The sequence below is a fragment of the Lycium barbarum genome, chromosome 6 (assembly GCF_019175385.1).
Source record: "Lycium barbarum isolate Lr01 chromosome 6, ASM1917538v2, whole genome shotgun sequence".
In the NCBI taxonomy this organism is placed as follows: domain Eukaryota; kingdom Viridiplantae; phylum Streptophyta; class Magnoliopsida; order Solanales; family Solanaceae; genus Lycium; species Lycium barbarum.
The window spans coordinates 132,979,803-132,996,847 of record NC_083342.1 but is presented as its reverse complement, the minus strand read 5'-3'; the positions used below and the strand labels follow the sequence as shown (position 1 = coordinate 132,996,847).

Here is a 17,045-nt window from a genome sequence, read left to right as displayed (position 1 = left end):
AGGCGATAATGAAAATCGTGTTGTTGTTGTTGCTGAAAATGATCTTCTTGTTGCTTGTGGTAAAAATGATATCAATATTGTTTGTGATGAGTCTACCTGATTTGTGGATTCAGGTGCCACTTCTCATGTCACGCCAAAAAAGGAATTATTTTCTTCTTATACTCCGGGTAATTTTAAAAATTTACGAATGGGAAATAATAGTGAGGTTGAGGTACTTGGCATTGGCACAGTTTGCTTGGAAAGTAAGAATGGTTCGAGGTTGGTTCTTAACAATGTCAAGCATGCTCCAGATGTTTGGCTGAATTTAATTTTTGTAGGAAAACTTGATGATGAGGGTTATGATCAAACCGTTAGTGGTGGCCAGTAGAAGCTAATTAGAGGTTCAATGGTTATGGCTCAAGGTTACAAGATGTCTGACTTGTACTTATTTCAGGGCTCCATTTGTGGTGACTCAGTAAATTTAGTGGACAATGATACTTCATCAGAATTATGGCATAGAAGGCTGAGTCATATGAGCAAGAAGGGGATTGATAACTTGGCTAAGAAGAATTTGCTTTCTGGAGTGAAACAAGCAAAGTTAAAGAGATGTGTTCATTGCTTAGCCGGGAAACAGAAAAGAGTTTCTTTTCAGAGTCATTCACCTTCAAGAAAGCATGATTTGCTGGAGTTGGTACATTCTGATTTGTGTGGTCCTTTTAAAGTAAGCTCTCGTGGTGGTGCACTTTACTTTGTGACTTTTATTGATGATCACTCTCGCAAACTCTGGGTATTTCCTTTGAAATCCAAGGATCAAGTACTTGATGTGTTCAAGACTTTTCAAGCCTTGGTTGAGAGACAGACAGGGAAGAAACTAAAATGCATCCGCTCAAACAATGGTGGTGAATACATTGGTCCCTTTGATAATTATTGTAGACAGCAGGGTATTCGGCATCAGAAAACTCCTCTAAAGACTCCTCAGTTAAATGGTTTAGCAGAGAGGATGAACAGAACTCTAGTTGAGAGGGTTAGATGTTTTCTTTCAGATGCTAAGCTGCCAGATTCATTTTGGGCAGAAGCACTTAATACTGCTGCTTATGTTATCAATTTATCTCCTACTGTTGCTTTTGGATGGTGATGTCCCTGACAGAGTTTGGTTTGGTAAGGCTGTCTCTTATGCTCATCTGAGAGTCTTCGGGTGTAAGGCCTTTGTGCATGTTCCTAAGGATGAGAGGTCAAAGCTGAAAGTTAAAACTAGGCAGTGTATCTTCATTGTTTATGGTCAAGACGAATTTGGCTATCGTTTCTATGATCCAGTTGAGAAGAAACTTGTTAGAAGCCGTGATGTTGTGTTCTTTGAAGACCAGACAATTGAAGATTTTGACAAAGCTGAGAAGGTTGATTCTCAGAGTAATAAGAGCTTAGTTGATGTCGACCCAGTTCCTGTGACTATTGCACCTGAAGAAAAACTTCAAAATGATGAAGATCAAGTTGATAATGAAGATAGTGATCATGTTCAGAATGACCAGCATGATGTTGTTGATGCTCCAGTGGAAGATAATGTGGTTGGCCAGCAACCAGTTGCTATTGATGTGTTATACCCCGTATATTTATACGTCGAAATATTCGCAAGCAAGTCGACTCAAATTAAAGACAGGATCATTTTCGGACACGAACTAGAAATCTTTAATTTTCAATTTTAATTAGAACATAAATTGTTTATAAATTTTACTTAGTGTAAAAATATTATTAGAGATTAGGGATTAATTAATTGTGATTAGATTACTAAGTAAGAATTAGTGATTAATTAAATTAATTAAGATTAATTACTAAGTGGGCCCCACCTGAAATTAAAAAAAAACAAAAAAAACAAAAAAGGTGGATTTGTGACTCACCAAGGAGGGGGACACGTGTCCTCCTAGGGGTGATCCCATATATATGAGATAAGATGAACATAGTTCATCTTTTTCATCTATTTTCACAAACAAATCAAGAAAAAAAAGGGATCAACCACGGCTGCTCTCGGCCAGCCATGGTGGTGAGCAAAAAAATCAATCTTGGAATATTGTGATCAATTTCAAGTGCAATACAAATCCAAGGAGGTGATAGTAACATTTAATTTTAAGTTGGAGAAGAAGAAATTGCAAAATCGGAACAATTAAGCGTACAAATTTCTCCGAGGAAATTGTGGTAAGATTTTCCTATTTTATGGTGTAGTTGTGTTAATAATGTTGTAATGTAATTGTTAAAATTGAATTGGACGAAATCGGAAGTAAAAAAATACATGAAATTGTTATTATGTGAAATCGTGGGTTGAAATGGATTTAGAATTGTTATGAGCTGAGTTGTGAGAATTTTATGTGTATATCGCTGTTGTTGTTGTTTCTGTGTTGACATGAGGAGAATTAGAAATTCGGGTTAGGCGAATATATAGGGGAAATGCTGCCTGATTTTCGTTAAGTCTTTAACTAATGGAAAACCCTAAACGAGAATGTATAAGCTAAAGGATAAGTTCTATAAGAAATGGGCTACGGAATTATGAACTAGAAAGTATCGTTACTAACGTTAACGTTACTCTTATATTAAATAGGCTAAAAGAGCGACAAGGCGAACGGGTTTGCGAATAGTCGCTAGCATGTATGTAAAGCTAACCTTTCTTTCATATTTTGGCATGATCCCTTTTATATGACTCCTAAAGAACGTAAAACATAAATACTCTATTCTTAGTTGGATTTGGAGTCGATATCCAATGTCTTGTTTCGTTCATGCTATACTCTTGTTGATAATCCGAAGGAAGCTTCTGCGATACATTATACTTACATGTTCACTACAAAGCAAATGGTAAATGAAGGAAACTCTAAAACTTGTTCTCAAGATCTCTCCAAAGGAAGTTGTAATAGAAACCACTTTGAAAGGGGTGCAACGTTTTGTAACTTCATTACATATTCATACTGTATATCATATGTATTGTTATTGTTCCACCTGATCAGCTGGATTATGATATTCTTAAGCCGGAGGCGGCTGCCCGAAGGGGCCACCCTAGCTAAGCCGGAAGCGGCTGCCCGAAGGGGCCATCATGACTACGCCGGAAGCGGCCGTCCGAAGGGACTATTGTGTTATTAGCCGGAAGCGGCTACGAGTAGGATATTCTATATTTATATTGTGTATGCTAGAATTTGTGTAAGGGACCATATGGCATGGTTCAAAATGTTGTTCCAGGTTACTCCCGGGTTGCTTTCTAAACTTGCTTACTGTTACGCTTTTCCTTGCTTTATGATTCAGTACTGCCTTACATATTCATTACATATTCCGTACTGACCCCCCTTTCTTCAGGGGGATGCGTTTCATGCCCGCAGGTTCAGGGATGTGGTCAGACAATCCAGTCACCTAGGAGGAGTCAGCATTGAGAGTCAGACAGCTCCACTTGCTTCGGAGACTGTTCCTGTTTTGGTATAATTTTGTGTGTATACATTATGGGCACGACGGGGCCCTGTCCCGTCACTTATGCACGGTCATACTCTTCTAGTAGTCTGCGGACAGCGTGGGTGTCATGGATACTGTTTGGCCTTGTCGGCCATTGTTTTGTTGTACAAAAGTATTGGCAGCCTCGTTGGCTTGCATTGTCATACGTTACGTATATATATAAATATGTTTTGGGATGTTTTGAGTTACAGGTCGACTTTGGTATTCTATTTACAGCTTTCAAACTTAGTTAAATAAACCCTATTGAATGCCATGTTTGAGTACAGGTAACATAAGTTGGGTTATCGGGCAGGTTAAGCTCGGTCACTCATCATGGCCCTAGGTTGGGTCGTGACATGATGTTCCAAAGAGTTCTCTCAGAAGATCTATTAGAGAGAAAGTACCTTCATCTCGTTATTCTCCCAATGAGTTTGTACTCTTGACTGATTAGGGAGAACCTGAAAGTTTTGATGATGCCATAGATAGTGAAGAAAAAGAAAGGTGGTTTGATGCTATGCAAGATGAGATTAAATCCTTGCATGATAATCATACATTTGATCTGGTTAAGCTTCCTAGAGATAGAAAAGCTTTGAAAAACAGGTGGGTTTTTAGGGTGAAACATGAAGATGGTAACCCAGTTCCACGGTACAAGGCTAGATTAGTTGTTAAGGGCTTTAATCAGAAGAAGGGAGTTGATTTTGATGAAATCTTTTCTCCAGTTGTGAAGATGTTATCCACTCAGGTTGTTATGGGCTTGGATGTAAGTCTCGATTTAGAGTGTTGTTGCTTGATCGTCGGGATGGCGGTTTCCTCCACATAGTCGGGAGGGGGAGAATTGTTAGGTTTTTGGGTTTTCCCTTCTTACGTGGAATTGGATTAATAAAACCCAATCCAATTAGATTTTTGGGTTTTCCCTTCCTATGTGGAATTGGATTAATAAAATCCAATCCAATTTGGACCAGGCCAATTTTGCCCAAAATTTCCTCTATATATAGGATCAATTTAGGTCTTATTTTCAGAATACAAGAGTGAATTCATAGCAGCCATATAGAGAGAAAAACGTGAGAGAGAAAGCAGATTTTCGTCCAGAAAGTTTCTGCTACAGCAATCCGCTTTAAATTGTGTTTCCCGATTCGTTAACCGTTGGATCGTGCTGAAATTTGAACTGGGGGTTTTCAACATCTGGTTCTTCGATTTCAACGGTGGAGATCGAATTTTGTGGTCTGTAGCTCCAGTTTTCGAGTACGAACAGTAGCTCGTTTTTGGGGGTGATTTCTCTCCTTTCTTCGCTAGTTTTGGTGCTATCTTTTATGTATTGTTGCTCCGTGCTTGGCTTTGTTGTTGTAGCCATTTGGAGAACATTGTTGTAACTCTTGTTGATTATAGTTAATTATAGTAAGAGGGATGTGTTAGGCTGGCAGTCAATATGAAGATAGTCGATTTATGATATATCCTCACAATACAAATATAGAACATGATCCGTGAAGATTCATACGGCCCAATCCCAGCTTCTTTTTTGGGATTGAGGTGTAGTTGTAAATAAGGAAAATTACTTATTATTCTTTTTGGAAATATCTACCAAATGTAAAATAATTCCTTTGTTAACCTCTGACCTGAACATTAAGACATAATCAGAATAGGGCCAGATCATACAATATAGAAAAGGAACTTCAAGGGATCACAACAGACAGTGAATTCAACACAATAGCACAGGGAAAATTGTACTAAATTAACGCTAGCTTATATAAAATCTTAAAAGGCGACTGCATTCATAAAGATACAATGGGCGAAGGCCGAATATTGAAGAATGTAGCTGTTGCCAAGAATGCACATACAGAGGAAACATATATCTTGAACCAAATGGACGAGAAAAGCGTTAGATATGTACAAAGTACACTCAATGTTATCACAAAGATGAAGTTTGCTAGACACTTGGCCGTAGACAGCTCATTTTCTATTCCTTCGCGAGGGAAATGACCTTCTGAATGGAAATCGGACAACAATTTATCCTTGTCACTGAATGTATCCATCAACCATGAAGCAGCCTGATATTCAGATTCTGGTATATCCGCAATAGCAATACAGCGGACGTGCATATGAACTTCAGCTGGATCAACCCCAAAAGCATTGTCCAAAAAAGAAGGGCAATTATGCTTGTAGCCAATTGTGATGTCATAAACTGAAAAAGCACGAAATGGACAGTCAAAAGAAGTTTAATTGGAAAATTGGGACAACTGCTTGCCATTAGTCTACCCTCATTAAGGACTACCAAACAGATGAAAGTATACTTTTGAAAGAAGTATATGAAGAAACTCTACTTCGTTTGAAATATGATGATGAAAATAAAACCATTAGGGCATGACCACAATGGATATAGCATGTTCTCTGAAGTTCTCGTTCTAATGTATCTGCAACTAAAAAAAGCAACGTACATTGGTTTAAAAAGAAACAATAAGACAGGCATTTTGTGTTGACGGTTCTTTACTATCTCTCAAGTGGAGTGTGACTATCTATATCTAAAAGAAAAAGAACTGTTCATCTTTGATGTTTCTATTTATGAAAAGGTACGATATTAGTACAATAAAAAGGTACGAAGAAGGTACTGAAAAGATTACATAAAAAATGAGGGCATCCTTCTATAGATTGAAGGAATGCAGAAGGTCTAGCAAAGAGTCAATATCAGATACAATACTCTTCCTCTGCATAAATAGAGAGCATGACAAGGAGTGTTCCGAGAAGACAATAATGCCACATACATGGAGAGGAAAAGAAAACAGCAAAGACAATAGATCTATCCACATCAGACATCCTTGTCCACCGTGGTCAGCTTTGACATGGCATGCTTCTAATATATCAACTGCATCTTATCCACTGTCCGCCTATGAATCTAAGAATATCCCCGAATCAAGATGAGCAAATTCTAACTTCACAGGGGAAAAGCATGACTCTAACATCACTAAATACCTGTACAAGATGCAATGTGGCTTGCTAACAGAATATTAGATGTCCAGGAAATGGTAACAATCAAGTTTCAACAAAATGCAACAAAACACAGCCATATCTGAAGGCAATTAGTTACTGTACTGCCATCAAAAATAAATTTCTAGTTCAAAAGCAGACTCCACCTAATGAATTTACTAAGCACTCCTCATTGTTTAGGCAGGACCAACAAGGAAGTTTCATGATCAGAGTAAATATAGAACTTGGGCCACTAAAGTAATGCAATTTAGCATCACAAACTAATAAACAGGAATAATATGACAAACATCGGTCAAATAATTAAATAAGGAAGAAGGTAAAAGAAGGGCTACCTGCATCCAAGGAACCTCTCAGTTCCTCCAGACAGGCATAAAAACCCTTCGTCTTGGGAAGAAGTACGTTCTTCAGAATAGGCAACCCATTTTCAGAAGCATACATTTGACTACGAATGCACTTCTGTTCTCTGTAAAGCAAGGAAGCAAGTAAGTTCAATTAGCAGTAGTACTGGCGAGAAAAATACACTAATTATTCAGGCCACACAGACACACTCCCACAACTAATTATTCAGGCCACACAGACACACTCCCACATACATATACATAAATCCGAAAGTCAGAGTTAAAGGGAACATACGTGAAATCAGTGCCCTCTGGAAAAACAACAAGCCATAGTGGATCTTGAGGATCTTTATATGTGCAAAGCATCTGACGAAGCTTCAATGCATCTGCCTCCCATTTTCTCTCAACAGGTATGAACTCCATAACATGAAAAACCCATCCAAACACAGGCAATTTCATCAAACTGCTCTTAAGTATATACCTAAGCGAACCCACACATCCTTTGCGCAAAGCAAGATCCCACAAGTACATCCAATCAACCTCAGTTCGATGGTTTGCAATAACCAAGACTCGCTTCGCAGATGGAACAGAATCCCCAGAGATTACCACTTTGGTTTTGTTAATTTTTTCAAACCAAAAGGGCCACAAAGCTAACCAACATCCAAAACAGAAGGATACTCCCACTCTGCTATAATGGACACTGATAGTTCGCAAAGGAATAGCAGCCCAAAAACCAAAATAAATTAACACCATAAATGCAGAGAGTACTAACACAATTAGACAGAAAATACCCCTCATCATCCTCAACGGGGTAAGGTTACGGTGCCTTGGTTGCTTTCCAGAATCATCAGCCATTGGAAAGAGTACAAGCACCAACAAGATCAACTAATCTGTCTCATAAACCCATCATACACTAGGCATCAAAATGTCAATCAACCCAAGTGGAATTCGGTACATGTGCCAAACAAAGACCACCCTACCCCTGGTCCCCTACCCTGTAAAACATGAAGAAAATGTTATTCTGTTAGCTAAAACGAAAGGGAACAGCTCTACACTAGTTATAAAACTCATCAGAAATTAAGGATCCGTTTGGCTATGATTCACTTTATTTCAAAATCAGTATTTAGTTATAAAATTTCCAAATCCAACTTGGAGTTGGAATCCAAATTTGGAAAGAGTACAACAAAACACGACTCTATCTTAAACTCCAACTTCATAAATTCTAAATAAAGTCAAAAATATTTGGAATCTATGGCCAAACGCCTACCTAAGCAGACAGTTAATGTGGCTATAAAATCTATGGCCAAACGCCTACTTAAGTAGAAAGTTAATGTGGCTATAACTGTAACTCCTCTCTTTCAAAAAACACAGAGACTTAATTTTAGAAACAAGCAGCTAGCTCTCTTCCTAATGTAAATACCAAATTCAGCAACTTAAAACTTAAGGGTAAAATATTCACTAAGCAGTCAACATAACTATAAGAAGAAAGAAAACAACAAAAGCAATTGGGCTAAAACACAAATTATTGAAGTCAGAACTGTAAATCGAGAGAATACCTCAAGTAGCTGAAAATTTTGTTCAGTTGAAGGATCCAATGTCGCTCCACTTTCAGCTGAGACTTGCTGTGTGAGCACACTGTATATGTAAATTGGGCTTGGCCCGGGTCGGGTCGGGTCGGGTCGGGCCGTATCTGGGGATGATGTTGGCAGCTCTTTCTAGTAATTGCTCTTGTTATAGTCCTTGAGTAGTTGGTTTATCTATGATGGCTGCTTTTTCCTTTCAACCACGTTCTCACTACTCTATTTTATTATTTTCGTGTTAATTTGTTTGCTGATTTTGATTTGACACGAAATTTAAAAAAAATAAAAATATATAAAATGTATTAAAATATTTTTTAAATTTTATAGTCTTAAATATGTCATGTGAAAATTTAAAATTAAAGAATTGTAAAAATGGGTATAACGATGGTGTTCAGATTTACTGCAAGCATTTGAATTATTTTATCAGATATTAATAACATAATTTATTCAAATTAAATAAATAGAAAAAAAATCACTTAGTAATACTTGAACTGCCTCGACCGAAAGGAAGCGTGATTCACGTAATGGCACGTGAATAATTTTTGTCCAGATATCATTTTATCAAAAGTAATGTTTTACCTTTTTAAATTCATTAGGTTTTTGGATGATCTTTTCCGGACTTAATTTTTATTAAAATAATTGGCCTAAACTCTTATTTGGGCCAATTTTTGTATTTGGCTAAACATTATGAAATTTCAGCCAAGTTTTTTTCTACTGATTTGACCTAGAAAAGAAAGAGATGCTTTTGTTAAAATAAATTGTCATCGCATCTTAAATGTAGAATAAAAGAAATACACTATTCATATTCGATTATTTTGACTACAAAAAAAATTCTGAGCAAAAGTAATGGAGCTCTAGCCAATTCTTTTTTCACCAATTCTGCCCGGAAAAGAAACGTAGTTGGAACATATAGTTATTACAGTTAAGAAGAATGAAAACAAAGTTGAAGTAAAATACGCATGACATATTAAGATGTAAGAAGAAATACACAGGGGGAACAAGTATAGCATCATATTTGATAATGTGGCTATCAAATGGATGAAAATAATCACTTAGAAGTTGATTTTTAAATTTTTCTTCACTCCCACGCCTAAAAGAGTGCACCTATGCCTCTTCCCATGTCGTCATATTCTATATGATAATGTGGTTATCAAAGTGCCAAGTTCTGAGTTGTAATCAGACAAAATAATTCATGTGCATAAAAAAAGGGTATTAAATATAGAGAAGTCCCGAATAAAATTGCTATCTGTAAACATCCATGTAGCTAACAAATGTTTCAGAGGCATTTCCCCAGTGAAATCACAGTTAACAAAATTTAAACTTCTGATTCGAAATCAAAAATGGTGGGTTTTCTGTGTTGTTTTTTCTTGGGAAACCAAGTAGCGGAACTCCCAGACAGCCATTACCATCTCTCAATCCACTTCACTTCATTCAGCTAGAGCTCACCTAGTTACCTTGAAACTCTGCACAAAAGAAGACAACAAAACTTAGATCAGAACGGTGCCATAAAAGAATGATACAAGCGGATCATTGTAACCCACCCCACAACTTGAAGATGGTCCAAGTAGAATTACTTTTCTCAAAACTCATGAAGAACTTCAATAACCTATTCTATTCTTCAATCATAATTACTTTTTCAATAATCTTCCTTTTGATAAATAAAGCCACTTAAACAAACTAACATTAGTTGCCACTTCCTAGACAAGGTAGAATTAGGAAATATGTTCCACTCCACAGTTTTTTGAAAAGTAAATAATGGTGTGCCCTGAACAGTTTTTTGAAAAGTAAATAATGGTGTGCCCTGACCCTAAGTGGCAAAGTGTACTTAAAACTGACAAGACATCTTATCCAACATAGAACATTTAGGCAATTCAGGAACACATACCTTCACCCTTTTCACAAGGTCTTTGGCTTTCTGATCATTCTTAAAATGATCACGCACCGGCTGCATATCACATTGAAAACTAAGTCAGGCGGACAACGAAAGAAAGGTGGAATCACAAATATATTGAACTATGAAAGATTAAAAATTTTGTGGTGTCCCGATCTTCAGAGACAGTAGTCTATTCAACATTAACCATACAATCTCAGGCTCATCAGATACCAGGCACCAAGTTTGCAATATCTTAAAATTTAGTATTAGTTGATATTAAGTTGCTGATATGATTGATTATTGATTTTTTTAAATCAAGTAATACGATTTTGTAACTTGAAATTGAAAATATAACATGAGACTATGCAACAAACAAAGAAGTTATTCTAGGGTGTTCGGGCTATATATTAATTGTATATATCAAACTCAAAGAACTATGAGGTAATAACACCAACAATCAAGAGATCACTTTTCACCTCAGTGCTACTAAAGTAAAAGTAGAATATCAGCATGCAGAGTCAATGCAAAACAAACAGGGCAAATTTGCAAATGTGTCGATTTGTAGTTAATACAAGGACTACCCAGGAGATTGGCATTATGAATTGTATCAAATGTACCTGTAATATCTTATTGATTGCTTTTGATAATGCAGGTTTCAGGTCTGCAGGATGCAAGCTCCCACTTTCATAGTCAGCAGCTAATTCTTCAAAAGTCTGGTAGGTCCTAGTGTGGGAAAAATAAAACGAAAGATGAGCTAAAATGATTGTACTGTTGTTAGCAAATCAGCTGGAAGGATATGAGCAAATGCATGAAATGACTCACCTGTCACCGCCATTATCAGCACTTCGCTCAATTTTGAACTCATTAAACCAAGGGAGGACGATATACTTGATGTACTCCAGACATGGATTATTTTCTACAACCTTTGGTGGACAAAAAGCCTTCTTTATCTTGAGATTTACCTCTGCCTTTGGTGTTCATACATGGCACAGGAAAAAAAAAAAAACTGTCATTACACAAGAACCTCGGAGGCAACAAAACCAACTGTTAGAAAAATCCATTACTAACACTGACACTCAACCTAAAAACAATTCTAGCACTGTGTTACAGGTGACTAATATATATAGCTAGATAGCCTAGAGGTAAAATTTGAAGATACCTCTTCATCCTCCATGTAAATGGAAGAAGAAGGGTCACTCTTGGACATCTTCTCTTGACCTTCCTGCAAACCAGGAAGCATATCTGCACGCCAAGATCATAAGGAAACAAAGATATCAAACAGAAGAGTTAGTCAAGTAAAAATAGAGTTTGAATGCTATAGAATAAAGAAAAGACTATCGTACGGTGAGACAATATGATAGGCTTGTTTTTCCTCTTGATGTCATCACAGTACTCTCTAGCAAGTACATTAACCTTGCGCTGGTCCATGCCTAGTTGACAAATGTCAGCCTATAAACAACAAAATTCCTTATTTAGCCGGTAAAATCATAATTTAAACAAATAATTACAATTGTGGCATACACATAAAAGATTGAACAAAAGCACACATAATCGTACAGGCAACAAATGAAACAAGAAGTACGCAGCTCTCATATTTGACAATATCAAGAAGCATATGCTACTGAAACTAGAAACTCAAGGCAAGCCAGCTATATGCATAGAAACAATTGGCAACGCGTTTTTTACTCATTGGTAACCTAGACAAGCAAGAAACATAATGACATTGCAGAATTGACCAAGACAAGCAAGGAGTAGATTATTAAGTGACAATAGAGGGGTAACTTGCAGGCCTAAAAAAGAACAACAGTGAAGGTGCTTCCATTCTTTCTACTAAAGTCTCAAAAAAATGCTTATATTTGACTTATCCAGCTAACTGAACAAGAAAGAAAATATTTCCAAACAGTTAGTTATAAAAGCAGATTACCTTAAGGAAGAATATGTCAGCACATTGCATGCACGGGTAAAAAATCTGGGCAGCGGTTAACTCATCTTGCGTAGACCGACCCATAATTTGGCAGCATCTTATAATAAAGAAAAAGCATGTAAGCAATAACTGACTGCTCCTTTTCAGGAGAAAAAAGAGAGGTTTAAATGCTTTAGCCTATACCTTAAAATCCTCGGAAGCTTGTTCCTTCGAGCTATGTCCATTACAAGAGGCCAGTACTCATGAGCTCTGGAGTTAATCTCTTTTGAAGACCACAAAAATTCTACTTGATCCCCTTCAAGATTCATTCCCACAGCCTTCCATATCTCAATAAAATATTGACCAACAACCTCAATTTTCTTCAAATCACCTCCCATCTTGTTATTTAGCTGGGCAAACCAATCTGCAATCCAGATCTTCACCTTGCAGCCAGCCGAAGTCAGTTTATTGACATTTAGTGCCTTCAAAACTCCCTGTTTAGCAAAGAAATTGTAAAAGAGAAAAAAAAAACACAATCATGAGATGCTAAAAAATACAAAACTGCGCAGGAGCCCCTCCACTAAGTTCAATAACGGACCTGTACAAGTGTAACAGGAAGAAAGAATGGCATAACTATAGATTTTCCTGATGATTTATTCAACAATGTATCATCTAGCAGTGATCTAATTTGACATCCATTTTCAGGAAGTCCAATAATTAGTTGGTTGCCCATTAACATCTCGAGATTTCACATGACCTTATCACTTGGTTTTCAACTTTACGGGAGTATCTTAGCTGATGAATTAGTACTTGTTCTTGTTGTTTCTTTAGTACCTTTAGTAGTTCCTGTACCTGTCATGCTTCTTCGATTATTTACAAGTGGTGTTCAAACTCTAGTTTTGAAAGATGAAATTAAAAGTAAGTTCTGGTGAAACATAAAAAGCAAATAACTTTTAGGGGTTCAAAAGAAAGAAAAAGAAAGACGAACAGGAATGTAAGCTTTGGAAAGGTGGCTCCTGATAGACCCCATCATGCGAAGGTATCATGTTTCAGTCATCATTTTTTCTTATGCACGCAGGCCATGCCAAACAAAAATCTCTGCCAAGATAGTTAACAAATAATTTTGATCCTCCAGTTATCCTTACTGGCAGTATGGTGGTTATGGTAATGGCATCATAACATTTCAAGAATAAACCTTTCAATATGTTGTACTTTCCCTTCCCTCAAGCCCCCAAATTTCCTCGTTGTTCACAGATCCCAGAACTGCCAGACTTTTCTGTCCAGTAAAGTTGAGATTTTTTTCTTTTGACAATGGGATAAAATCTTACATTAAAGCCAGTAAAGTTTATATTTTCTTTTATAATGGTATAAAGTCTTACATTAATGCCAGTTAAGTCTATAGTTTAAAGCTACTACATTCGACTGTTCTTTTTTCCCCTTCTTAGTTCTAATAAGGGGTGTTCATGGGTCGGTTTGGGTCAAAACCAAAACCAAACCAATCAAGTTGGTTTTTAAAATTACTAAAACCAAACCAAATATAATACATATCCATCGGTTTGGTTGTAGTCGGTTTGGGACGGTTTTCCGGTTTATAAGAGAACTAACGATATTTCTCTCTTTCATGTTTTTTCCCCTACAATTAGGAGAGAATTTTCTATTCTTTTCCAACTTATAATTCGTTATTACCCTTTTATTGTGGTAGCTATAGTTTTCTTGGAATATGGAGAAAATGTCTTAGAATTTTTAAGTTTCAATTAAGTGAATAAAGTTTAAAAGAAATACAAAGAATAAATCTAGCTAAATCTCATAGTTTTTTCTTAGAATTAATAAGTTTGAATTCATGGATTTCTTTTTAAAGATGGGCTTAAGGTATAAAGTTCATTAGCCTATTAGAGACAAATAAAATTGCTTAAAAGGTATACAAATTATTTAAAAGTATTTATAAAAATTAATATTTTATATATATAGATATATAAATTATATATAAAATTTGTCAGTTCGGTTAGGTTTTTTCTTCGGTTTGCTTTTAGTAAAACCAAAACGAAACCATATATTATCGGTTTTTAAAAATTTCAAACCAAACCAAACCAAACCCAAGTAAATTTCGGTTTTTTAATCGGTTTGGTTCGATTTTCGGTTTGGATCGGTTTTTAACATACCGTGAACACCCCTAGTTCTCATTAACCTACCCCGAGTAGTAATTGATATATACATCCTCAGAAGTTGTCTAAGTTACATGATCAACACTGCACGAATTTGCTACAGAAGTTCTTTTCGTTGGAGCCTGGAAACACTTAAACTTAAACTGAAGCATGAACCAATTAAGCATCAAATGAGACTTATAGACAAGTAATTTGTATTTGCAACTCGGTGTATCCTTTTACCAAAAAAGGTATTCAAACACTAATTAATTTCATTAACATGATGTATAAGCTTATCGACCTAAGTAATTGATCATGAATTGATTTCATTTTGTGATATACAAACAGTTTATATGAAATAGTTGAGGCTGTTTCGTCAAACTTCACCCCTTTGAACAAAGACAGCCCATTCCCTCCCCAAATCTGACAACCACTTGAAGTCGACACATGAGTTTCTTTCTTTTTGCTTTTTATTTTACTTTATTAACTAGTGAAAAGACCCTGCATCTGAAGGAAGTAGATTGCTGATCGGGAGATAATGGAAAAGCAATCATGTTCAAGTAAAATTCTGAAACAAAATAAGCCACAAATTCTGCAAACCAGACACTTAGCAAGTGGAAAAATTTTATCATCTTCATTGCTGTAGTTAAAATGTGGGTGGAATTCAGGTTTACATACCTGAGCAATGTGCATTCGACCAGAAGGCTCAAAACCATCATAGCAAACGGGAAATGGCTTCTTTTCCAAAAGATTCATCAATTCATCCTCCTGTATGCATTCCTCCCCAATACTCCTAACAATCTTGAACTTCTCTTCCAAAGTCATCCTAAAACATCAGGATATGCAACAAATTCAATCTCACATATGAACAAGATTAAAAAACTAAAGGAATATGCTTTCATAGACGAATTAAAAAAAAAATCCCCCATTTCACATACTATCGCACTAGATCAATCAACTAATCCTCTATTCCGAACTAAGTGGAAAATCTATATGGATCTTCTATGTCTGTTTTGTGCTATCCAGTGCCGTTTCATTCCAATACTCAATAATTTGTAGGGGTTCTCCAAGATTATTACAGGTATTTAACATATTTCACATGCTCGTGGGAAATTAAACATAAAAAGAAGTATTTCAAATAGAAACTACATGATCGCGAGATCATATTGAGACAGATACTTACTGGGAAGCTAAAACGGAAGAAGGCTCAGATGAGGAAGCTTTCAATGAGAGTGCTTCAATAGCTTCGGAAGCCTCTTGATTATCCATCTCCCTGCGTCCACAAAGAATTATATAGTATTAACTGATTTTCCTGGTAAGTTTTTAAATCTTGTTTGAGTTCCTTCAATGAATTTAAGATATTTTGGCAACATTTTAACTAGCTTATAGCCTAAAGCTTCTATTTAGATCCATCCCATATAGTCAAAATAATAAGTCTGATTGATTTTGATGAAGCATACCACCGCGGCTGGGGACTGACAAAACATACATTGTTTATAGCAGCGAATGACAGCTTAATAAGGTCAAGCGGAGTCATATGCATTCGTAAGATGTGGGTTCGATTCTCCTAGCACCGGAATTCTTAATATTTGTATTGTCAGTACTTTTCTTTCTTGAAATCTTTTATCATAGCTTTTACTCTTGCATTCTTTCAAATCTTGAGCCGAAGGTCTATCAGAAACAGCCTCTCTACCCCTAAAAAGTAGAGGTAAGGTCTGCGTACATTCTACCCTCCACAGACCCCACTTGTGAAAATATACTGGGTATGTTGTTGTTTTTCTTTTGATGAAGCAATTCAACCACAATCAAGTAGATAAAGAGAGATACTTACTGGGGTGTGGAAATAGATTGGTCAGATGAGGAAGCCGCTGGTTTGAGCGCATCAACGGCTTTTGAAGCCTCTTTGCTATCCATCTTTCAAAGCTTTTTTTCTGCAGAGAGACAAAATTAGGGTTAGGAGAGGGTTAAAGAAGAAGACGATGATCCTACCACCTTTAAAGTATACAACAAATAGCATTATGCCACGTGCATGTGCAGCCAAGAATGCGGATCCGGGTAAATTTTAAATTGATTCAAATAATACAAATAGTCATAAGTAATGTTTTAATTCACGTTCAGTTTAAACTGACAACTTTCAATAAATATAAGTTAAGTGGTGAATTAGGAAGCTTGGTCTGAAATATTTAACAAACAGATAAAAGAAGAAAGAAAACCAAACCTCAGAAACGTAAGAAGAGGAGAAGAGAAACGATATGACAAGTAAATTAGGGCTTTTGTGTGAAGACTAGTTTTGGAGATAATATACCGGTGGAAATACGGGTCGGGTCGGTAACGAGGACTGGATCCGAGGGGTGTGAATTTTCTAGTAAACGTTTTACATACTTGCAGTTCGCGCGTGGGAAAAGAGTAGACTCTCGTAAATAGTCCATTAATTGGAGACCAAGTTGGTTTAAATAATCAGTATGTTTATTGCTTGGAAAGCAAGTTGGTTAGCATATTTAATTTGATAGAATGTTGGTTACTTGGCCACCAAGTTATTTTCTTATTATAAATAGGAGGTTCTTTCACTTTGTAATATATGAAAAATATACAACGAAATCTCTCTTGAGTTAAAGGTTGAATAATATATCGATATCTCTCTATGTACTTGTTTTTTATATATTTACTTTATAGTCTTTATTTTATAACACGTTATCAGTATGAAACTCTGCCTTGAACACTTATTTTGGAAAGATTAAAGTATTACAAAACTACGGTACTAGAAACTAATGATCAAGGGCTGCAGAAGAGCTA

At 36.3% G+C, this 17,045-nt stretch overlaps 2 protein-coding genes across 2 annotated transcripts; both read right to left on the bottom strand.

Annotated features, from left to right (window-relative positions):
- Window positions 1-5,157: 5,157 nt before the first annotated feature.
- On the bottom strand, window positions 5,158-8,521 carry LOC132599146 (probable 1-acyl-sn-glycerol-3-phosphate acyltransferase 5). The gene is made up of 4 exons (XM_060312381.1): window positions 8,312-8,521; window positions 7,051-7,750; window positions 6,750-6,880; window positions 5,158-5,617 (listed from the first exon to the last, which is right to left on the bottom strand). The coding sequence occupies exons 2-4, from the start codon at window positions 7,608-7,610 to the stop codon at window positions 5,208-5,210; spliced, it is 1,101 nt and encodes a 366-aa protein (XP_060168364.1). The 5' UTR covers window positions 7,611-7,750; window positions 8,312-8,521; the 3' UTR covers window positions 5,158-5,207.
- A 1,009-nt stretch (window positions 8,522-9,530) lies between these two features.
- LOC132599145 (tyrosine--tRNA ligase 1, cytoplasmic) lies at window positions 9,531-16,596 on the bottom strand. Its single transcript, XM_060312380.1, has 12 exons — window positions 16,471-16,596; window positions 16,084-16,183; window positions 15,436-15,525; window positions 14,931-15,078; window positions 12,316-12,605; window positions 12,133-12,229; window positions 11,552-11,657; window positions 11,368-11,450; window positions 11,031-11,176; window positions 10,826-10,931; window positions 10,221-10,280; window positions 9,531-9,798 (listed from the first exon to the last, which is right to left on the bottom strand). Exons 2-12 carry the CDS (start codon window positions 16,164-16,166, stop codon window positions 9,778-9,780), a joined length of 1,230 nt encoding a protein of 409 aa, XP_060168363.1. The 5' UTR covers window positions 16,167-16,183; window positions 16,471-16,596; the 3' UTR covers window positions 9,531-9,777.
- Between the last annotated feature and the right edge of the window lie 449 nt (window positions 16,597-17,045).